This window comes from Schistocerca serialis, chromosome 4 (genome assembly GCF_023864345.2).
Source record: "Schistocerca serialis cubense isolate TAMUIC-IGC-003099 chromosome 4, iqSchSeri2.2, whole genome shotgun sequence".
NCBI classification, from domain to species: Eukaryota; Metazoa; Arthropoda; class Insecta; order Orthoptera; family Acrididae; genus Schistocerca; species Schistocerca serialis.
In genome coordinates, this window is record NC_064641.1 from 115,585,897 (window position 1) to 115,610,613 (window position 24,717).

The 24,717-nt window shown below is 39.4% G+C and overlaps 1 protein-coding gene across 1 annotated transcript in view; it reads right to left on the reverse strand.

The window, feature by feature from the left end:
• Window positions 1-279: 279 nt before the first annotated feature.
• LOC126474301 (uncharacterized) overlaps window positions 280-24,717 on the reverse strand; it is a 79,160-nt gene continuing 54,722 nt past the window's right edge. Inside the window, exons 4-5 of the mRNA XM_050101767.1 lie at window positions 10,877-11,012; window positions 280-421 (exon numbers count right to left, since the gene is read on the reverse strand). Coding sequence (XP_049957724.1) covers window positions 280-421; window positions 10,877-11,012 — 278 coding nt within the window. The remainder of the gene's footprint in view (window positions 422-10,876; window positions 11,013-24,717) is intronic.

The following is a 24,717-nucleotide window of genomic DNA, read 5'->3' on the forward strand; positions in this document are numbered from 1 at the left end:
CTCATGCTGTACTTAGCTTCGCACCACTGCTTACTAGTTAATAAATTGTCATTGCAAATTCTGATCTGGCAGTAACTAATACTGAAATATTTGCAACTGCAAGAAACCTCACTTTTAACTTATGAAATAGAAGATAACTTCTACTGAAATTTGCAGCTGAAAATATTTTAGCTTCCAGACTTGCAAAGTAAAAATACCATCCATTCTCATTCACAACATGAAAAGTTATTTCTCGTTTCCACCCGGAAAAGATCTATGTGCTACTCTGCACAGCACATATTAATACAGAAATATAGCACCATCTGTGTTTTGATCATCTGGATTAATTGTTGGAGGTGGAGGCTCAATGCGTAGCAAGTACTCTCGGAAGCCCAACACAGCTATGCTAGAAATGCTTATGAACATGGCCACAAGCACCAGCCTGAAATTTGAATTAAAGGAATTTAATATGCTTAGATAAATTAACAGATTCATTTAGAATAACAAAAATATGAAAAGAATCAATTTTTGAAAATATAATGTAACTGGATAGATAAAAAAGTCTACTCACTAAGCAGCAGCAGGAGAGCACACATATAAAGATATTTAAAGTTGCAAGCTTTCAGAGCCATTGGTTCCTTCTTTTGGCTGAAGGGATGAAGAGGAAGGAAAATGGGTGAAGGAAGAGGACTAGTGAGGTTTAGAAAGTGGGAAGAGTTCAGAAAAGTCATCCAGAGTCAGGGAAGACTTACCAGACAGGAAGAAATTAATGTAAATTAAAGCCAGGTGGGTAGTGAGAAGCAAGGACATGTCATAATGCCAGTTCCCACCTGTAGAGCTCTGAGAAACGTTTGTCTGGGGGAAGAATCCAGATGACATGTGGTGAAACTGAGGTCATGACTGTCATGTTGCAAAGAATGCTCCACAATAGGATGTTGCATATTATGTCTATCAGCCTCTGCCTATCTCATTCATCCTAGCTGATAATTTGGTGGTAGTCACACCGATGTAAAAGGCCAAATGGTGTTTTCATAACAGCTGGTGTATGACACGTGCTGTTTCATAGGTGTCTCTCCCTTTGATAGTATGTGTTTTGGCAGTTAGAGGGGTGGTACAGATGGTGGTAGGAGGGCGCACAGGGCAAGTCTACCAGTGGGGATGGTCGGAGGGGTTGGAGCCGTAGGGTAGGGAAATGTGTCCAGAAGGAGCATAGGGCCTGACAAGGGCATCGCAGAGATTGGGTGGACAATGAAAAGCTATTTTCGGTGTTGTGGGTAAAATGTTGGACATAATGGACTTCCTAAAATGATGCCCTGAACTGTTCCCAATCTCCGCAATATTCTGGTACAGATGGACTCTCCACATTCAGTAGATATTGTAACATAAAGACAGTCTGGTGCACCTTAAGTGCACTAAAATGGTCCATTACCTTACTAAATACTGTTTATGTCTATTACTGACACTCAAAGGTTTTTGAATACTGAAGTCCTAAAAATATCTTCACTCTAGCTCCGGCTCATTTCAAAACTGCCCAATGATGCCAAGTTTTCATTTTTGCTCCTGATCACTTGAGCCTACTCAATGCACCAAGTTTCATGGAATTTTCTCCTAAAAGTTTGTATCCTTCATCAACCTTCAACACCAGGTTTTGTTCAATATTTGGCACCAGGCACAACTCAGCTTAGAACAGTAATGTTATGAAGTAGTATGCACAATCGGTGGTTCTCTTTACACTAAAAAGTGTCTCCAAAATCTACTACCTTGTGGAGGAAATCTGGTCCTAATGTACCAAAGTTTCCAGTCATGTGATGGTCACCAGGTGTACATGTATTACAGAAATTGGAGCTGCTTTTGGCTGTGATTGCTCTTAGCAAATTCTACTTGCTTTGAATCTTCCTGGCAGATTAAAACTGTATGCCGGACTGAGACTTGAATTCAGGACCTTTGCCTTACACAGGCAAGTGCTCTACCAACTGAGCTACCAAAGCACAACTCACATCCCATCCTCACAGCTTCACTTCTGCCAGTACCTTGTCTCCTACCTTCCAAACCTCACAGAAGCTCTCCTGCAAAACTTGCAGAACTAGCACTTTTGGAAGAAAGGATAGTTCGTTCTACCTCACTATCACTGGACAGCTTAAGTGGTTACTCAGTTAAGGTTAGTGAAAGTCCCCTTGGCAATAAGAATGTCCTATCTCTAGTTGCAGTGCTGAAGACTGACATCTAGGATGAGTGAGCTTCAATCCTCTCTCCCTCCTCCTCTCTCTATCTCTCTCTCTCTCTCTCTCTCTCGCTCGCTCTCTCTCTCTCTCTCTTTCTCTCTCTCTCTCTCTCTCTCTCAGATGCAGATTTTCCTTCATTGCCCTAAAGATCTTCCCTGTAATAGGCTATGCACAGTTGATTTTCTTTTCAGTCTTATCCATATTTGCTTGTGTTCCATTAAATATTTAATAACCATTACATCTAATATTGTTGTATTGTACCAATTATATAATCACACAGTGTGGGCATGAAATGTTTTTGTATGTCAGAATACAAAATCTTTTGGTGTGTGTGTGTGTGTGTGTGTGTGTGTGTGTGTGTGTGTGTGTGTGTGTGTGAGAGAGAGAGAGAGAGAGAGAGAGAGAGAGAGAGAGAGAGAGAGAGATGGTGGGCATATCAAACATGTCATAATGTAAATCCAAATATCTGTAGTGGCATTTACATGTTAGATAAACTGTGTGCATGCTATGATTTGTAAATAATTCACTTTTTTTTCATGTAGCTCACTAATTGTCGCCCTGTACCAACAACTCAACACACTGATGAACAAGTAGGGAAATACTATAAAAAGATTGAAGACATTATGGGTAAAGGAAAAAGAAATGCCTGCATCATCATAATGGGGGATTGTAGTACAGTGGCAGGAGGGGAAAAAGAAGATGGAATCTTTGGAAGATTTGGATTTAGAAATAAGAATGAGAGGAGTGAAAGGTTGGTTAATTTCTGCAGAGAAAATTGTCTTATGACTGGAAACACATTGTTTGAACATCAGAGAAGATGAAAATATACATGGATCTCTAGGTTGAATGACAACAGATACCAAAATGATTACATCATAATTCGCAAAAAGTACAAAAACTGCGTAAAGAATGGCATAGCATTTGACTTAGAAAGACTAAAGGAGGAAGATAATGATGCCGAGTTGGAAAACACATTTATGTCAAAATGGGATAGAGGGCCCAATGAAGAGAGTGTGGATGAAAAATGGAAGAGGATGAGACAAAACCTTAAGGAATCTGCAGAATAAGTTATAGGGGTGAGGAAGTTTGAAAGAATGAGGGAAGAATGGGTAACAAAGACAATGCTGGATAATACGGAAGAAAGAAGGAAATGGAAGAAGTAGGACTGAGGAAGGGAAAATACTGTACAGAGTGCTGAATAATGAATAAAGGAGAAAAACAGAACAGGCAAGGAAGACATAGATGAAAGAGAGATGTAACGAAATAGAGAAATGAAGAGAAAGAAAATACAAAATGATGTATAGATTAGGTTCCGGCCTAGTCTTTGAAGCAAAGAAAAACAGGACAAGTATGGGAACAGAAAAAAGTAATGGTACAGTGGTTAATAAACCAAAGGAAGTGTTGTGAAGGTGGCAAGAATGTGTAGAGTGCTTACATCAGGCTGATCGAAACCCAAACAATATTGTATTAGAAGAGGAGATGAGAGTTATAGAAGACGACAAATGTCGCTGAGTCATGGAAGGAGAAGCAGAAATGGCTTTAAGAGAGATGAAGAATCACAAAGCAAGTGGAATTGATGGATTACCAGACAAGTTCTTTAAGAGCCCTAGGAGTAGTGGTGCAAAATGACTCACTTATCTATGTAATGCGACATATGAAAAAGGTGAATAGTCGTTGACTTTCTGTTGGCAATAATGATACCAACTGAGAAGAAAAGCAATGCCAAGAAATTAGAGGATTTTAGAACCATAAGTTTTATTTCTCATGTAGCAAAAGTTCTACTTTGGGTGATAAATACCATATTTACTCGAATCTAAGCCGCACTCGAATCTAAGCCGCACCTGAAAAATGAGACTCGAAATCAAGGAAAAAAAATTTCCTGAATCTAAACCGCACCTGAAATTTGAGACTCAAAATTCAAGGGGAGAGAAAAGTTTTAGGCGGCAACCCCAAATCAAAACAAAGTTGGTCCATTGTAATATGAGACACAATTTCGGTCGAATGAATGACGATACAGCTACAGTAGTTTGGTTCGAGATGTAAGCTTAGCAGGTAGTCATTGCTGTGTTTCAGGCACTCCATCCGTATTTATATGGGTGCCCTTCCTTTTTCACGTGCTTCGTCTGGTTTGAATTGATTGCTTATTTTTCTTTGATCTGATACGTGCCGTTCTCTTTGTTATAAGTGTTTACGTCACTCTAAGCCAAAAATGCATTACTGTACTGTGTAATGCATTGTTTGTCACATTCTGATGATGAGTGTTTACAGCCTGTTGCCGCTCGTGGCATGGCTTGCTTTTTGTGCGTGCTACCACCGCTTACAAAAAAAAGAGAGAGAGACAGAGAGGAATCGTCTCATTAGCGAAACAATGGCAAGAGACTGCTATTTGTTGTTACTTACACTGCTGCTTTCTTTGATAATGATCAACAAGAACCAAATAATAGACTGCGTATGATAGAAGATGTTCTGAACGAGAGTTAAGCGAAAATTTTTCTCCGGCTGAAAATCTTTGCAGACGCCTCTTTAGTACATTACATTCTGCACAGAAATTAGAGTCATCTTAGATTTAAAAATCTAGTCAATTGCTGTGCTTCATTTCTGACTGTATCACTATTACGCATAAGAATAATACGAATATAAACATGACATGATATGTATATTCTTCCGTGTTTGCTGTTGTCTCACTCTAGTTTCTTAGTTTATTAGGCAGACAGAATTTAAATGAGATAGCAGCAAAAATGAAAGAATACGTGACAAAATGTTTATATTCGTATTATTCTTATGGTGAAGAGAATACTGCATATGATTCACAATTCATAAAAGTTCCTATTAGCAACCATCTCTTCTCACAGGTAGGAAAAAATTCAGAACGCAGAGTTTGCCATATTGACAAACATCCCTAACAGTCTTGCCAGTCGGATTTTCATAGTACATGAAACGCTGCAACATTCGAAGATGAACAATATGGAATTTGTATTTACTTCGACGGATAGTGTATGAAAATGCAGTGATCGAAGCTTGGGGCAGAGGAAAAAAAGCTCTTCTTCCACCTTTTTTTAAAATTTATTTACTGACGCAGAGGTTTTGGCACCAGTATTTATCTTTGTGCCTGCAAAGCATGCCTGTCTAGCGCTACATATATTCGATGGCAGAAGTTAGTTGTGGTGGCACCTACCAACATTTTTCAGAACTTCCGCGTATTTTGCACTCGATTCTAAGCCGCAGGTGGTTTTTTGGATTACAAAAACTGGAAAAAAAGTGTGGCTTAGATTCGAGTAAATATGGTAGAATACCTCACAGAAGACTAGAAAAAAAAGTATTGCAGAGGAACAGTATGGACTTAGAAGAGGGAAAGGCACAAGAGATGCAAATGGACTTCTGAGAATTCTAGATGTGAGGTACACTGAAAGAGAAAGAGAAGGTTATACTGTTGTCATAGACTTGGAGAAAGCCTTTAATAATGTACAGTGGAATAAATTAATGGATATTCTAAGAAAGAAAGCTGTTGACTGGTGGGATAGAATGCTGATTAGTAATCTATATCTGTTGTTGTTGTTGTTGTGGTCTTCAGTCCTGAGACTGGATTGATGCAGCTCTCCATGCTGCTCTATCCTGTGCAAGCTTCTTCATCTCACAGTACCTACTGCAACCTACATCCTTCTGAAACTGCTTAGTGTATTCATCTCTTGGTCTCCCTCTATGATTTTTATCCTCCACGCTGCCCTCCAATACTAAACTGGTGATCCCTTGATGCCTCAACACATGTCCTACCAATCGATCCCTTCTTCTAGTCAAGTTGTGCCACAAACTTCTCTTCTCCCCAATCCTATTCAGTACTTCCTCATTAGTTATGTGATCTACCCATCTAATCTTCAGCATTCTTCTGTAGCACCACATTTCAAAAGCTTCTACTCTCTTCTTGTCCAAACTATTTATCGTCCATGTTTCACTTCCATACATGGCTAGACTCCATACAAGTACTTTCAGAAATGACTTCCTGACACTTAAATCTATACTCGATGTCAACAAATTTCTCTTCTTCAGAAACGCTTTCCTTGCCATTGCCAGTCTACATTTTATATCCTCTCTACTTCGACCATTATCAGTTATTTTGCTCCCCAAATAGCAAAATTCCTTTACTACTTTAAGTGTCTCATTTCCTAATCTAATTCCCTCAGCATCACCCGACTTAATGCGACTACATTCCATTATCCTCGTTTTGCTTTTGTTGATGTTCATCTTATATCCTCCTTTCAAGACACTATCCATTCCATTCAACTGCTCTTCCAAGTCCTTTGCTGTCTTTGATAGAATTACAATATCATCGGCGAACCTCAAAGTTTTTATTTCTTCTCCATGGATTTTAATACCTACTCCGAATTTTTCTTTTGTTTCCTTCACTGCTTGCTCAATATACAGATTGAATAACATCGGGGAGAGACTACAACCCTGTCTCACTCCCTTCCCAACCGACTCTTATAACTGCCATCTGGTTTCTGTACAAATTGTAAATAGCCTTTCGCTCCCTGTATTTTACCCCTGCCACCTTCAGAATTTGAAAGAGCGTATTCCAGTCAACATTGTCAAAAGCTTTCTCTAAGTCTACAAATGCTCGAAACGTAGGTTTGCCTTTCCTTAATCTATTTTCTAAGATAAGTCGTAGGTTCAGTATTGCCTCACGTGTTCCAACATTTCTACGGAATCCAAACTGATCTTCCTCGAGGTCGGCTTCTACTAGTTTTTCCATTCGTCTGTAAAGAATCCGTGTTAGTATTTTGCAGCTGCGACTTATTAAACTGATAGGTCAGTAATTTTCATGTCTGTCAACACCTGCTTTCTTTGGGATTGTAATTATTATATTCTTCTTGAAGTCTGAGAGTATTTCGCCTGTTCCATTCATCTTGCTCACCAGATGGTAGAGTTTTGTCAGGACTGGCTTTCCCAAGGCCATCAGTAGTTCTAATGGACTGTTGTCTACTCCCAGGGCCTTGTTTCGACTCAGGTCTTTCAGTGCTCTGTCAAACTCTTCATGCAGTATTATATTTCCCATTTCATCTTCATCAATATCCTCTTCCATTTCCATAATATTGTCCTCAAGTACATCGCCCTTGTATAGACCCTCTATATACTCCTTCCACCTTTCTGCTTTCCCTTCTTTGCTTAGAACTGGGTTTCCATCTGAGCTTTTGATATTCATACAAGTGGTTCTCTTTTCTCTGAAGGTCTCTTTAATTTTCCTGTTGGTTGTATCTATCTTACCCCCAGTGAGATAAGCCTCTACACCCTTACATTTGTCCTCTAGCCATGCCTGCTTAGCCATTTTGCACTTCTGTCAATCTCATTTTTGAGACGTTTGTATTCCTTTTTGCCTGCTTCATTTACTGCATTTTTATATTTTCTCCTTTCATCAATTAAATTCAGTATTTCTTCTGTCACCCAAGGATTTCTACTAGCCCTCATCTTTTTACCTACTTGATCCTCTGCTGCCTTCAGTACTTCATTCCTCATAGCTACCTATTCTTCTTCTACTGTATTTCTTTCCCCCATTCCTGTCAATTGTTCCCTTATGCTCTCCCTGAAACTCTGTACAACCTCTGGTGTAGTCAGTTTATCCAGGTCCCATCTCCTTAAATTCCCATCTTTTTGCAGTTTCTTCAGTTTTAATCTACAGTTCATAACCAATAGATTGTGGTCAGAATCCACATCTGCCCCTGGTAATGTCTTAAAATTTATAACCTGATTCCTAAATCTCTGTCTTACCATTATATAATCTATTTGATACCTTTTAGTATCTCCAGGGTTCTTCCATGTATACAACCTTCTTTCATGATTCTTGAGCCAAGTGTTAGCTATGATTAAGTTGTGCTCTGTGCAAAATTCTACCAGGCGGCTTCCTCTTTCATTTCTTACCCCCAATCCATATTCACCCACTATGTTTCCTTCTCTCCCTTTTCCTACTGCCGAATTCCAGTCACCCATGACTATTAAATTTTCATCTCCCTTCACAATCTGAATAATTTCTTTTATTTCATCATACATTTCTTCAATTTCTTCGTCATCTGCAGAGCTAGTTGGCATATAAACTTGTACTACTGTAGTAGACATGGCCTTCGTATCTATCTTGGCCACAATAATGCATTCACTATGCTGTTTGTAGTAGCTTACCCGCATTCCTATTTTCCTATTCATTATTACACCTACTCATGCATTACCCCTATTTGATTATATCTACAGCAGAAAATATGAAGACAGATTGTGAACAAGATGATGGAGGAAAGCACAACTGGAAGGGGAGTGAGGCAAGGCTGCTGTGTCTTCCCAATACTGTTTAACATATATTTAGAGCATATTATTCAGAAATGTTTGAAATGCAAAAGAGGAGTGCAGGTTGGTGGTAGGAGGACAGAATGTATTTGACTTGCATATTATATGGTGTTATTGGCAGAGAGTGAAGAAACTATGACTGGAATGTTAAAAGAATTAAATAAGACTTGTGAGGAATTTGGAATGAGAATTAATAAGAAAAAGACAAAACATATGGTATATGGTGATAAGTGCAAGAAAAGTGAGAACAGCTATAAAGTTAGAATAGGAAGATAATAGAACAATTTATTGCTTTCAAAATCTGGGAAGCATAATTATGGATGGGACCGATGACCTTGCTGTTCGGTCCCCTTCTCCAAATCAACCAACCAATTACGGATAACATGAGATGTAATTAGAAGGTGACAAAACAGATAGTAATTGCCAAGAAGGCACTTAATAAGAAGAGGAGGCTTCTCTGTGAGTCCATGGACAGAGACCTGAGGAAGAGACTGGCTAAGTGCTTTATATGGAACATGGTATTAAATAGAGCTGAGAGATGTACACTGGGGAAAGAGGAAGAAAGAAGAATATAAACATTTGAGATGTGGGTTTGGAAGAGGATGAAAGAATAGATGAAGTAAGAAATAAGGAGGAGCTGAGAAGAGTGGGGGAAGAGAGAGAAATTTTAAAAGTAATCAGGGCACTGGATGAGAAGAGATTGATTACTAATGGACGCTATGGAGGGAATAGTGAATCGCAAAAGAAGAAGAGGATGCAAAAGATACCAGGTGGTGGCTTGTATGAGGATAGGAAACAATTATCAGAAAATGAAGAGGGTAGCAAATGACAGGAGTGCATGGGGAGCTATATGCTACATGCCATAGGGCAGAATACTGATGATGATGATGTCACATCCACTCTTAATTGTGTTCCAAACTTTTACTCACTCACATCACTTGTTGGCCAGGGATCTGTTAATTTATGTACTGCCTGAATTATGGTTGGTGCTTATTGCTGATGACATCCAGCTTTGGTCTCAGTAATGATAGGCACACTAACAGTCTTGGTAGCTATTGTGTCACTGACAACCTTACTCGGTCTGGTTATCGAGCATAGTATATGTAGCTATTTGGACTAACCCAAACTGATGATGAGTTTGCTCACTTCATTTTGTGTCCACTTTGCTGCCGCAGCATTGGAACAGTGAATTTCAGAAGAACTTTCCATTCAGTGTGGAGGCACCAGTCATCCAGTTCCTTTGGGCAGCAAGAAGAATGTCACCAATAGCAAATGGAGCAGCATAAGCAACCAGAAATTTTCTTATTGCTGTTGTTTGACTCGGTGGGCCACAGTAAGCTGCCATTCACTTCACTGCCCATTATGTCTCCATTATTTGATGAGGAAATTAAAGAGTGTGACATCTGCCAACTTCACGTACAAAGACATTTCCAGAAATATGAAGTCAAAGATTAAAATGTGCAATTTGCATCCCTCTTGTCTTCAGGTTTTAATCTAAATGTGGTCTTTCATAAGCTGAAGGCTCTTATGAGTGGTTTCATTTTGGTGCACTTTCTTAGTTGATAAAATGTAAATCAAATAATTCTCTGTATTTGCCTGTTTCCTATAAGCCTTACTTCAGTTAATCAGAGATATTGGCAGAATTACAAACCATTCTGCAAGTTGAGTGTTCCACATACATCTGAACCTCAATTTTCAGTGCTGTGCAACATAGGTTTTCAGCACATTGTCAGTCATGACGGAATGGTAGCACATATCAACACAACACTTGTTCTTTCATTCACATAATTTCTGTTTTCTAGGTTCCTCTAAGAATGTGTCTCAGTCCTCAGTCTTCCATGTGCAGCAAAAACATACAATCATTAAGAAATATTGCTTCTGTCAGTTTTTTCAGGGATTGAATCTTCACTTAATATGTTCATCATGCAGCATTTTTTGCCATTCTGATATGTAATATGTAACAATACATATTTAGCTTTTGGATTTAGAATTTTTTTCTTCTGGGTGTTAAAATAAAATTTAAAAAGAATAACAGAATATTAAAAATAAATAAAAGCAACAAAATCTAACCAAGAATTAGAATTTTAAAATCAGCTCTTCATAATTTTTAATGGCTGGCTGCTTTCACTGTCTTTTCTGATTCCATGTCCACTAAAAGCATATGTTTGTTTTAACTGATTTTTTTTCTTTCCTTCCATATTTCCCAGTGATAAATTTATTAGTAATAACTACATGTTTTAACAATGTTGCATTATGCTGCAAGGAATTGTTCAGGTGCTAAGGAGGTGGTGCTGGGGCTTACTAAAGTAAATTACAATACTAGTAGTTACTATGGATGATTTCATACTGACCAATAGGAGTATCCAAGTGCTGCATGCCCATCTGATAAATATTGGCCAGCAATGACCTGTGCAAATGCTACATTGTCTGCCAGTGTAACTGCGTACTGAACACCCCAGAGAATCAGGATGAGAAGATCAGCAACAGCTGTAAATAGAAGGTAACAGTCAGGTGAGCTGTAGACAGCATGTGTCTAGAATTCTAAATCTAATCTCTGTGGTTGAGGTCCATGCACTATTTTATAAATAGATTTCTTTTTTTTTAATGACAGATAATTCTTTCCAATTTTTATAATAACTACCATTATCACTTAAAATGAACAGAGATGCTGAGTCACAGATAGGCACTGTCAGAAAGTGACCTTTCGGCCAACAAGGCTTTTGTTGAAAATAAGCAACACACACACTCACACAAACACAACTCACACACATGACCACAGTCTCTAGTAGCTGAAGCCAGACTGTGAGCAGCAGCACATGATGGAAGAGACAGCTAGGTGGTGGGCATATGGAGAAGGCTGGGGCAGGGAGGGGGAGGGGAAGAGATAGCAGGGTAGAGATGGAGGACAGTAAAATGCTAATTGTAGGAGCATACCAGGATGAGGTGGAGAGAGGATAGGGCAGCTAGGTGCAGTCAGGAGGTTAGATGGAGTACAGAAGGGGGAGGGGGGAGGGGAGGATTGTGGGAAAGGAGAGAAGTAAAAAGAATGAGGGTGTGTTGGTGGAATAGAGGGTAGTGAAGAATTTGAACAGGGAAGAGGCTAGATGGGTAAAGACAATGACTAACAATGGCTGAGGCCATGAGGATTACGAGAACGTAGGATATATTGCATGGAGAGTTACCACTTGTGCAATGCTGAAAAGCTGGTGTTGGTGAAAAGGATCCACATGGGATAGGCTGTGAAGCAGTCATTGAAATGAAGAATGTCATGTTGGATGGTGTGCTCAGCAGTGGGGTGGTGCATCTCTTTCTTGGCCCCAGTTTGTTGGTGGCTATTCATGCAGATAGACAGCTTGTTGGTTGTCATGTCCATGTAGACTGCAGCACAGTGGTTGCAACTTAGCTTTTAGATCACATGACTAGTTCCACAGGTAGCCCTGCCTTTGATGAAATAGGTGATGCATGTGACCGAACTGGAGTAAGTGGTGGTGGAAGGTTGTATGGGACAGGTCTTGCAACTAAGTCTGTTACATGGATTAGAGTCATGAGGCAAGAGGTGGAGAGCAGAGGCTGTGTAGGGATGGACATAGATATTGTGTAGGTTTGGTAGGCAGCAGAATGCCACTGTGGGAGGGATGGGAAGGATAGTGGGTGAGATATTCCTCATTTCAGGGCACAATGAGAGGTAGTCAAAACTCTGGCGAAGAATGTGATTCAGTTGCTCCAGTCCTGGGTGGTACTAAGTCACAAGGGGACTGCTCCTCTGACGCAGGATGGTAGGACTTTGGAAGGTGTTGTGTGACTGGAAAGATAAGACATGGAAGATCTGTTTCTGTACAATGTTTGGAGGGTATTTATGATCTGTGAAGGCCTCAATGAGACCCTCAGTATATTTCAAGAGAGACTGCTTTGTCTCTACAGATGCGACAATGGTGGTTGGCCAGGCTGTATGGAAGGGACTTCTTGGTATGGAATGAGTAGCAGTTGTCAAAGTGGACGTATTTATGGTTTCTGGTAGGTTTGATAGGGACAGAGGTACTGATCTAGCCATCTTTGACGTGGAGGTCAACATCTAGGAGGGTGGCTTGTTGGGTTATGTGTGACCAGGTGAAGTGAATGGGGGAGAAGGTGTTGTGATTCTGGAGGAATGTGGATAGGCTGGCCTCATCCTTGAGACAGATCATGAAGATGTCATCAGCGAATCTGAACCAGGTGAGGTGTTTGAGATTCTGAGTGCTTAAGAAGGATTCCTCTAGATGGCTCCTGAATAGGTTGGCATAGGATGGCACCTTGCGGGTCCCATAGCTGTACCTCGGATTTCTTTGCAGGTAGTGCCTTCAAAGGAGAAGAAATTGTGGGTGAGGATATAGTTGGTCATAGTGACTAGGAAGGAGGTTGTTGGTTTGTAATTCATTGGGTTTTGGGAATGCCTATGGCCTTATCACTATTGAACACTGCCTTGTTGGCCAACAGCTCACTTTCTGACAGTCTGCGTTGTGCCTATCTGTGACTCAGTACCTCTACTATATGGTGAGTGGCAACTACCCTTTTCATAATATTGTTACATTCCATCCTGGATTTTTCCTTTGTCTAAAATGAACAGAAATGGATAGTAAATGCATACTAAGTAGAAAGAGAATTTTGAAAGTACAACTTGTACAAATGTTCTACATTATGTATAAGAATGCATTTTCCAACAGTATGCTTCACAATTAGGTCAGTATGATCCTGTCCTGTACTTCTGAGAGAAACAGATATAATTCTACATTTACTCAGAACACACTAAATATCAAACACTAAAAACATAATGTGTGATAACCTATATTATTCTTTCCTCTGGAGTAAAAATACAGCAGAATATTGAACAAATATGATCTAACTATACAATACCAATGATAATTTAAAAAGTACGTCATTGTACAACACCCATCCCTCCAGTCCTCCTACCCCACTCACCCATTTCCACATGTCACTTGGACTGATTGTACAACTCCATTTTTAAAATGAACTGTACAGTTGAGCAAGATAAAAAGTGTGTTATGAGCAGCACAGTGGTGGTGTACTGTGAATATGCTGCTACTTGCTGTCATGTGTAAAGCAATGATTTCTTCAAGTTCCAAACTGAGGTCTGCTGGCTGCCTGGCTAAGGATGGCAGTTTGTGTGAAACATTCATTCATTCTGTTGTGTACAAAAAAAAAAAAAAAAACCACTGTGAGAGGCCACCACCACATGGGCATAACAACTCGCCTGGTGCCTCTTAGGTCTGTGGGGCAGCATCTTATGGCACTCCCAAAAGTGGACCTTTTCCCACTTCCGTGCCACTCCTCCAGCACATTGTATACATCTGTTGGGAACATGGACAGGCACTTTATGGAGTGCTGTCAACTGTGGTCTACATTGCTTCGGTCTCACACTGGCGGACCTGGAAATCTTTCCACAGACTGGCACAAGAACACAACATGCTGTGGGTACTCACAGAATTGTAAGTCAGCCATTATTCAGCTGATTACAGTTTTCTAAAGACTACCTTCCAATTTGGCAGTCGCTATTTATGAATTATTTGGTCTATCAAATGTGTCTGCATGTTACTATCAGTTATTGTGACAACACTGTAGACTGCTAAGAGACAGCAAAACTTATGTAGATTTCATTGTATTAGGTTTAGGACATCAAGTGCCATGCATCAAATTGTACTGAAGCTACATGTCATTTTGTGACATACTCTTAATAAATGTTACTTGTTATTCCATGTTATGTTGCTACATTTCTGTTATCGTGTGCCCGGCATGTGCAAGTGTTTAATTATCAAGCATGTAATTGACCACCTTTAAGGAACTATAGCAGGTAAATATTCTTCTGCTATTGTGGATCTACAGGCTGAATTAATAGTAGCATGCAGTTACTACATTCAGAACAATTTCATCGTATGAGGCACAGAATGTCTATCCAAAAGACAGATTAGCTACCACAGGAGGGGGAGTGATCATTATTGTTGACAAAAATGTTGTATCTACTGAGGTTGAAATTGAGTTTGAATTTACTGGACATGAGTAGCAGGCCTAGGTGAATTCAATTATCAGATATTTTTACCAACCGCTTGATTCCACTGTAACAGTTTTAGAATTATTCAAAAAAAAGTCTATGCTTAATAGTGCAGAAATACCCAGATCATACAGTATTAGTTGGATGTGACTTTAATCTGTTGAGTATAGACAGAAACATCTGTGGATTCAATGCAAGTGGTACAGACAGACAGTCTTCTGAAGTACTTTTGGTAACATTTTTCCTAAAACTGCCTTGAACAACTGGTAAGACAAACCAAATGCAACATAAGTATTTTAGATCTTGTAACTACAAATGGGCCTGACCCTATCAACAGTGTTAGTATAGAGACGGGGATTACTGTTCATGGTATCACCATAGCGACAATGGTTACTGAAGTCAAAGCAGTTGTTAGCATCCCACTTAGACAATGAATGTACATCATTTAGTTTCAATGTGACAGAGATAGAGGAATTATGAGCAGAATTTAAACTGATTGTAAATCACACTCTGCAGATGTATGTGCCACATAAGTGGATTAAGGATGGAAAAGACCTTCCATGGTTTAATAATCAAATTCATAAAATGCTGAGAAAACAGATATTGATGCTGAGGAAACAGATATTGTTACACTCACGGTTCAAGAAAGAAAGAAAGAGCAAAGGTTGACAGTCAAAAGTTAATAGAAAGTCATGTCTCTGGAAGAAGATCAATGTGTGAAGCATATAACTTCCACTGTAGTACCTTAGCAAAAGCTCGTGCTGAGATCCCAAGAAAATTTTGTTTATACATAAAATCACTAAGTGGGTGAAGGCTTCTCTCTTTCTATCTACTCACTCATCGACCAGGTAGAAGATGGCATAAGGAAAGCTGAAGTTTTAAATTTCACATTTATGAAATCATTCATCAAGAGGATCATACAAATATACCATTGTTTGACTGTCACACAGACTCCATGTGGGAAACATAGAAATAGGCATCCCTGGCATAGAGAAGCAACTGAAAGAGTTGGAAACAAGTCACCAGGTCCAGATGGAAACCCAATTTGGTTTTACAGAGAGTATTCTGTGGCTTTGGCCCCTTCCTTAGCTTAGCATTTATTGCGAATCTCTCTTCCCACGGAAAATACCAAGTGACTTGAAAAAAGTGCACATGACTGCCGTATATAAGCAAGGTGAAAGAATGGACCCTCTTAATTACAGACCAATGTCCTTAACACTGGTCTGCTGCAGAATTCTTGAACACATTCTGAGTTCAAATATAATAAATTTACTTAAGACAGAAAAGCTTCTGTTCACAAATCAGCACAGATTTAGAAAGCATCGCTTGTGCGAAACTCAGCTAGCCCTTTTTCACATGGTGTCCTGCTAACCATGGATGGAGGGCAGCAGACAGAGTCCATATTCCTAGATTTCCAGAAAGTGATTGACATGGTGCCCCACTGCAGGCTGTTGACGAATGTCCGAGCAGATGGATTAAGTTATCAGATGTGTGAGTGGCTCAAAGAATTTTTAAGTAATAGAACCCAGTTTTTTTATCCTCAATGGTGAGTGTTCATCAGTGAACAGGGAATCATCAGAGTCTGCCAGGGAAATGCAATAGGTAACAACACTATTATTTTCTGTATACATAAATGATCTGGTGGACAGGGTGGGCAGCAATCTGCAACTGTTTCATGATGATGCTGTGGGGTACAGGAAGGCGTTGTTCTTGAGTGACAGTATTAGGATATGAGGTGACTTAGACAGAGTTTCTAGGTGGTGTGATGAATGGCAGCTGGCTCTAAATGTAAGAAAATGTAAGTTAATGTGGCTGATTAGGAAAAACAATCCAATATGTTTGAGTACAGCATTAGTAATGTGCTGATTGACACAGTCACATTGTTTAAATATCTAGGCATAATGTTGCAAAGTGATACAAAATGGAATGAGTGTGTCAGATTGGTAGTAGGAAAGGTGAATGCTCAACTTCATTTTATTTAGGTAATTTGGAGAAGTGCAACATACCTATAAAGGAGATGGCATATAGAACATTAGTGGGGCCTTTTTTTTGTATACTGCTTGAGTGTCTGGTATCCCCTCCGGGTCAGATTAAAGGAAGATATCAAAGCAATTCAGAGATGTGCTGCTAGATTTGTTACTGGTATTACAGGAATGCTTCACTGTCTCACATGAGAATCCCTGGAGGAAAGACAATGTTCTTTTCAAGAGGCACTATTGTGGAATTTAGAGAACTAGATTTTGAGGACAACTGTAGATTATTCTGCTAGTACCCATGTACAATTTGAGTAAGGACCACAAAGATAAGACGAGAGAAATTAGGGCTTATATGAAGGTGTATAGCAGTCATTTTTCCCTTGTGAATGAAATAGGAAAGGAAGTGGCTAGTAGTGGTACAAGGTACTGTCTGCCATGTACCACATGGTGGCTTCCACAGTATGTATATAGATTAGATGCAGATAATGTTTTGTAGATCTCATCAGGAGGAGAGCCTTCAGGCATGTAGAATGAATCAGGTTGTATAGTAACAAAGTGAAGCACCTGTTAGAAACTACATTAATTATTAGTTATCCTTAAACTGCTATAAATATATTCTTCTACACCCATACTCAGAGAATTACTGTGAAGACTGTGGCAGATAGTACATTTATTGTACAAGATACTGTATTAAAGTTTCTTCTTATCCCACTCATGGACAGTGTGTGGGAAGGACAACTGCTTGTACAACTCCGTGCCAGCTGTTGTACATTTAATTCTGTTTGCACAATCCCTATTATAGAGATAGATATAGAGCTGATGAATATGTGTAGCTCATGTCATGAAATGCGGTTCTTGAATTTTTATAAGCAGGTTGTTGCAACATGCATGACATCTTCCTTTGAGTCTATGCTAGCTTTTTTTCCCAACATTTCTGTCACACTCTCTCTGTCAGGCCATTATCATTTCCAGCAACTTTCTTCATATATTTTTAATGCCCCCTGTTCATCTGACCTGATATGGATTCAATACATTTCAGCAATATAGAAATATGGGCTGTAGAAGTGTTTTGTATGTCATGTCTACTGTTGGTAGTTTCTCAGTATCCTACACATGATTAGATTAGATTTCATATTACATATATTTTTCCTCTCATAGATGCATTGTGAGGATGTACAACATGTCAGAAAACAAGAATACATAGTAAATATTTACAGAGGAAAAGAATGACATGCTAGTGCACCTTCCACAGGTCCAAATGAAATGGATGTGGAATAAAGAAAAAATTTCAAACCTATTTTCATTTTAAAGATTATAGCAAATTGTCTCAAAACATATAAATGTTCAATACACTGAGGAAGCTATGAAATTATTAGTCTACTGTAGCCACACATTGTTACATAGAAAAATTAGAAAAATCATTTTAAAACACTAATTTACATTGATCATGTTACAGCACTGAAGTTGTACAGAAGTCAGATTTTGTGTAATACTGACATTATTTCATATTATCAGTTATACACTGAATTACAAAAAAAATGAAGCACTCAGAAGGAGAGGAGGAAGCAAAATGAAACTTAATGGTTTGAGAGGGTTTTAAATGTTGTTTCAGTAATTGCAATATCGAGCCAAATTTGTAAAGACACTAGCAACGCGAGCCCACTTGGTATGACATTGTGCCTCCTCTGATCTGATTGCATCCACTGATTCAGTTTGGAAGAGTCTCATGAAGCCGTTGTATCCTCTACTGAGGCAAGCTAGCCCACAGCTGTTGTAGCTGCTCCTCAGTATCCCGTATACTGGCACTGCGATAAAGCCAATCTCTGAGCTGTTTACATATATGTTCAGTTGGTGACAGATGTGAGATTTTAATGGCCACATAAGTACATCAGCATCATGCAGACAGTAAAAATAGACATGTGCCATTTGTGTACAAGCATTTTCCTGTCGAAGAATGGCAGCATGATATTGTTGCATTAGAGGTACACTATGTGGTCAAAAGTATCCAGACACCCCCAAAAACATAGGTTTTTCATATTATGTGCATTGTGCTGCCACCTACTGCCAGGTACTCCATATCAGCTACTTCAGTAGTCATTAGATATCGTGAGAGAGCACAATGGGGCGCTCTGCCAAACTCACGGACTTCTAATGTGATCAGGTGATTTGGTGTCACTTGTGTCACACATCTGTATGCGAGATTTCCACACTCCTAAACATCCCTAGGTGTACTGTTTCTGATGTGATAGTGAAGTGGAAACATGAAGGGACACGTCCAGCACAAAAGTGTACACGCCGACCTCGTCCGTTGACTGAGACTGTCGATGGTTCAAGAGGGTCATAATGTGTAATAGACAGACATCTATCCAGACCATCACACAGCAATTCCAAACTGCATCAGGATACACTGCAAGTACTATGACAGTTAGGCGGGAGGTGAGAAAACTTGGATTTCATGGTTGAGCGGCTGCTGGTAAGCCACACATCATGCCGGTAAATGCCAAATGACGCCTTGCTTGGTGTAAGGACCATAAATATTGGATGACTGAACAGTGGAAAAACGTTGTGTGGAGTGACTAATCACGGTACACAATGTGGTGATCTGATGGCAGGGTGTGGGTATGGCGAATGCCTGGTGAATGTCGTCTGTCAGTGTGTGTAGTGCCAACAGTAAAGTTCGGAGGCGGTGGTGTTATGGTGTGATCATGTTTTTCGTGGAGGGGGCTTGCACCCCTTGTTGTTTTGCATGGTACTATCACAACACAGGCCTACATTGCTGTTTTAAGCACCTTCTTGCTTCCCACTGTTGAAGAGCAATGCGGGGATGGAGATTGCATCTTTTAACACGATCAAGCAGCTGTTCATAATGCACGTCCCGTGGCGCAGTGGTTACATGACAATAACATCCCTATAATGGACTGGCATGCACAGAGTGCTGATCTGAATCCTATTGAACATCTTTGCGATGTTTTGGAACGTTGACTTCGTACCGGGCCTCACTGACAGACATCGATACCTCTCCTCAGTGCAGCACTCCATGGAGAATGGACTGCCATTCCCCAAGAAACCCAGCACCTGAGTGAACGTATGCCTGCGAGAGTGTAAGCTGTCATCAAGGCTAAGGGTGGGCCAACACCATATTGAATTCCAGCATTAACGATGGAGGGCACCATGAACTTTTAAGTCATCTTCAGCCAGGTGTCCAGATACTTTTGACCACGTAGTGTACATATGGGGATGCAGGATGTCCATGATGTACTGTTCTGCTGTCAGAATTCAATTAACTACTACCAACCATAACCCGAAGTCATTCCTGATGGTTCCTCACACAAATGTCCCATTGACAATGAAGTCATTAGAGACTGGGTACTAGATCGGATCAGAAAATGATTGAGGAGGAAATCAGCTCTGTCCTTTGGAAGGAACCATCCTAGAATTTGCCTTAAGCAATTTAAGGACATCATAGAAAACCTAAATCAGGATGACTGAATGTGGGTGTGAACTGTCGTCATCCTGAATGTGGGTCCAGTGTGCTAATCACTGCACTACTCTGCTTGGTCCAAAACAGCAGAAACACAGGACCTCTCCCAACATTGCTGCTGTACTCACCAACAACATTCATCCCGGTGGTGTAGTGCATTACCGCATTCATCACTGAACACATTATGGCACTATTCATCAGAATTCCGCACTTTCTAGTCACGTCACCACTCTAAATGCAGCTGTTTGTGTTCTGGTGTTAACAGACAGCTACATGGGGGACTGTAATTCGCTAGTCGGTCTGCTGCAAAATTACACAGAATCCTGCAGTTAGTCTATTACGTGACCCTGGACGGCAGGTGCAGATGTAAAGAGACTATGATGTGCTCGGTGCATAATACAGCAATCTTCCATTGTGGTGGTCAGACATGGTCAACCGGAACCTTCATGACAAGAATGCCAACCCTTGTTTGTAGGTACAAACAAAACATTTAGGCTACAGAAAAAGATTGTTAGAATAATGGACCATGCTAAGTACAGAGACTCCTGTAGACCAATATTTAAAAATCTCAATATACTGCCTTTTCCTTGCTTATATATGTATGAAATATTAAATTTCACAAAAGGAACTATTTTAAAAGATGGAAATATCTTCAAGTGTAACTGTGATTATCACCCTCATGATACTAGGCAGAAGCATTACTTGCATGTCAATACAGTAATACAAACATTTGTAAGAGGGGAGTGTATCATACTGGTATAATGCTGTACAATCACATGCCATCCTATTTGGAACAGATGAAAAATTTACAAAAGTTTAAAGTGAAACTGAAAGAGTACTTGCTTGACCACTGCTTCTATTCTGTTTCTGAGTTTTAAGAGTACCACAAAAGTGTAGTGTAACTGCTCAAATAGTCTTAATATGTCTATCATTTTATTTAATTATATTAAATTTGTCATCTATATTCAACATGTATTGAATAATTTTTAATTATTTACCCTTTCAAAATAACAATGTGTATGATGTTGTATATACTGTTCCAACCTGACTTGTCCTACATCGTTTGTGTAAAATATGTACCTAAACATGATTTACAGGACCAATAAAGAAATACAAATACAAATGTGTTCCCATGCACTTAATAGTCAGGCTACTGTCACATAAGAATGCATTAAACATCTGGATATTGCATGATTTGAACAGATGACGTGATGGAGGCCTCTTTCAAACTCTGTCAGGAGCTGATAAATCAGTACTCTTCATCTCCAAGTCCCAGCGTGATAACAACACTAATGCTTTCTTGTGACCATTCTGTCTGTTGCAGAGAATTCCAACTATGATCACTTATATACCTGCTCATTTGTTATTCGATATACCAATGTAACTTTCAGCATTTTTCTATAGTACTAAATTTCAAAATCTTTTATTCTCATCTCGTCTTAACTGCTTATCACCCACATTTCACTCCCATACAAGACTTCACTGATGACAAATACCTTCAGAAAAGGCTGTCTAACACTTAAATTTATATCAGATGTTAACAAATTCCTCTTTTTCATAAATGCTTTTCTTGCTACTGTCATGCACATTTTGTAGCCCCCCATTTTGGCCATCATCAGCTATTTTGCTGTCCAAATATCAAAACTCATCTGCTACGTTAATGTCTCATTTTCTAAACTAATTAGCTCATTATCAAGTGATTTATTTCAACTACATTCCATTCTCCTTGTTTTACTGTCATTCATATTCATCTTGTTGTGGTCTTCAGTCCTGAGACTGGTTTGCTGCAGCTCTCCATGCTACTCTATCCTGTGCAAGCTTCTCCATCTCCCAGTACCTACTGCAGTCTACATCCTTCTGAATCTGCTTAATGTATTCATCTCTTGGTCTCCCTCTACAATTTTTACCCTCCATGCTGCCCTCCAATACTAAATTGGTGATCCCTTGATGTCTCAGGACATGTCCGATCCCTTCTTCTAGTCAAGTTGAGCCACAAATTTCTCTTCTCCCCAATTCTATTCAATACCTCCTCATTAGTTATGTGATCTACCCATCTAATCTTCAGCATTCTTCTGTAGCACCACATTTCGAAAGCTTCTATTCTCTTCTTGTCTAAACTATTTATCGTCCACGTTTCACTTCCATACATGGCTACACTCCATACAAATACTTTCAGAAATGACTTCCTGACATTTAAATCCATATTCGTCTTATAATCTCTTATAAAGATACTATCCATTCCTCCAACTGCTCTTTCAAGTCGTTTGCCATCTGTGGCAGAACTACAATGTAATCAGCAAACCTCAAAGGTTTTACTTCTTTTCTGTGAACTTTAATTGCCTTTCCAAGTTTCTCCTTGATTTTATTTATAGCATAATCAATGTAGAAAGGATTAACACTGGGGACAGCCTATAACCCTGTCTCACTCCCTCCTCAACAACAGCTTCCCTTTCATGTTCTTCAGCTCTAACTCCACTTCAGTTGTAAATAACCTTTTGTTCTCTCAGTCATCATTGTCAAAAGCTCTCTCTAAACCTACCAATGCTATAAATGTAGGTTTGCCTGTCTTCAACCTATCTTCTAGGATAAGCCATCAGGGTTAGTATTGCCTCGTGTGTTCCTAAATTTCTCCAGAACCCAAACTAATCTTCCCCAAGATCAGCTTCTATCAGTTTTTCCATTCTCCTTCAAATAATTAATGTCAATATGGTTTAGTAGTGTTCATGTCAATATGGTTTGGTAGTATTCACATCTGTCTGAAACTTCTTCCTTTGGAACTGGAATTATGACATTCTTTCTGAATTCTGGTGGTATTTCACTTATCTCATGTATCCTGAGCACCAAGGAAAATAAATAATTTTATGATAGCTGGCTCTCCCACATATCTAAGTAATTCTGAGAGAATGTCATCTATTCCAGAAGCCTTGTTTCCATTTGGTCTTTCAGTGATCTGTCATATTATTCTTGGAGTATCATGTTACCCATCTCATCTTGATCTGCTTCCTCTTCTCTTTCTATAATGTTGTACTGAAGTTTGTTTCCCTTATATGGAACCTCTACATATTCCTTGCACTTTCAGCTTTCCCTGTGAATCTCACAGATGAACAGGACAAGCAGAATTTTGCAAGATATTTTTTTGTAGAATCTATGCTGGTTTATGTAGGAGCTTTTTGTTCCCCAAAAACTCATACTCTACAAGCATAAAACATGTCCTACAACAGACTGACATCAATTATATATGCCTGTAATAATGTGCACCGCTCTTGAAAACAAAATGATTTATGCTTTTTCCCAGTTGCTAGTAACAATTCATTGCTCCAGTGAGCTATGGCAAACTACTGTTAGAAGGGGAGTAGGTTCTTCCTCGTAATCTCTAGAATCTCTCATGTATCTCATTCAGCCCAATGCTTTTCCACTACTGAGTAGTTTTAGTTGAGTTTCCATTGAATGATCACATATCTCAATATTTGCCATTTCAACATTCATGTGTTAACTGAAAGGAGGAACCTCATTACAAACTTCCTCAGTGAAACAGTTTCAGAAGATCAAATTTAGTATTTTCATCATCTCCCCATTTTCATATTTGATGCCAGAACAGTCACTGAGAGGCTGAACAAATGATTTCAGTCCCCTTACTGTTTCAGGTAAGGATTTGTAGTAAGAGCAGTTGGCTGAATTTTACTTTCAACATTGCTGTATGCTTCTTGCATTGCTCATCTTATGCTCTTTTTGGCGTTTTTCAGCTTTTGTTTGTGAATCACGTTTTGACTATGCTCCGATCTGCAACTAAACTCTCTCTCCTTTGGAGCAACTTTCTAATATAGCTATTTAACAGTGATAGGTTTTTCCACCCTCAAAATGCTGCTCAATGCTTACTGGTCTATGGCAAATTGTAAATGTTTGAATGCTGTATATTTCTGTTCTACATGTTCACCCTCAGAGCACTATATACTCAAAAATTAGATGTACAAACACAGGAGCCAGAGACCTGTAAGTGAACAGTGTTGCTCAACACTTTCCATCTCAAATAGCCTTTCTCCCAACCTATTTCTCCAAGATGAGCAATGATCAAGGGCTCATGAAACACACACTGCATTTTTGTGCCCAGATGCATGTACACTCATGTTCAGAAAAAACAGAACTCCTTGAATGACTAGAGAGAGTATGCTCGTATTCACAGGACATATACATTAGTATGTTCTGCAGAAATTATTAGCATTTGAACCATGTTGGCCCACAGGTTTGAGGTCAACATCGTAACAAGGCACAAAACCACCTACCAATAAAATGTGCCTGCGGCTCTTGTTGTCTCTATAAATTGATGTGTGACTTGAGTGGACGTGCAGTATGCCTCGCAGATGCATGCCTGAACCACAACATCAGATCAGTGAGTTTGAAAGAGGGTGCATTATTGACATGAGAGAATGTGATGGATATATCCAGGAAATTGCTGCTTGTGTGGGATGAAGTGTTTTGGCAGTGCAACAGGTGTGTGCAGAATGGTTCATGGAAGACTGTAGAACACACAAGATGGGTCAGCTTGCACAACCCAGATCATCCTCCAAGAAGACTGACACCTCATCTGAATGGCATTGCAGGACAGATCTGCATACTCATCAGCTCTGGAACAACAGTGGAACAGTATAACACATTGTACACTAGAAGGGATGAAAGACCGTCACCATTTATTAC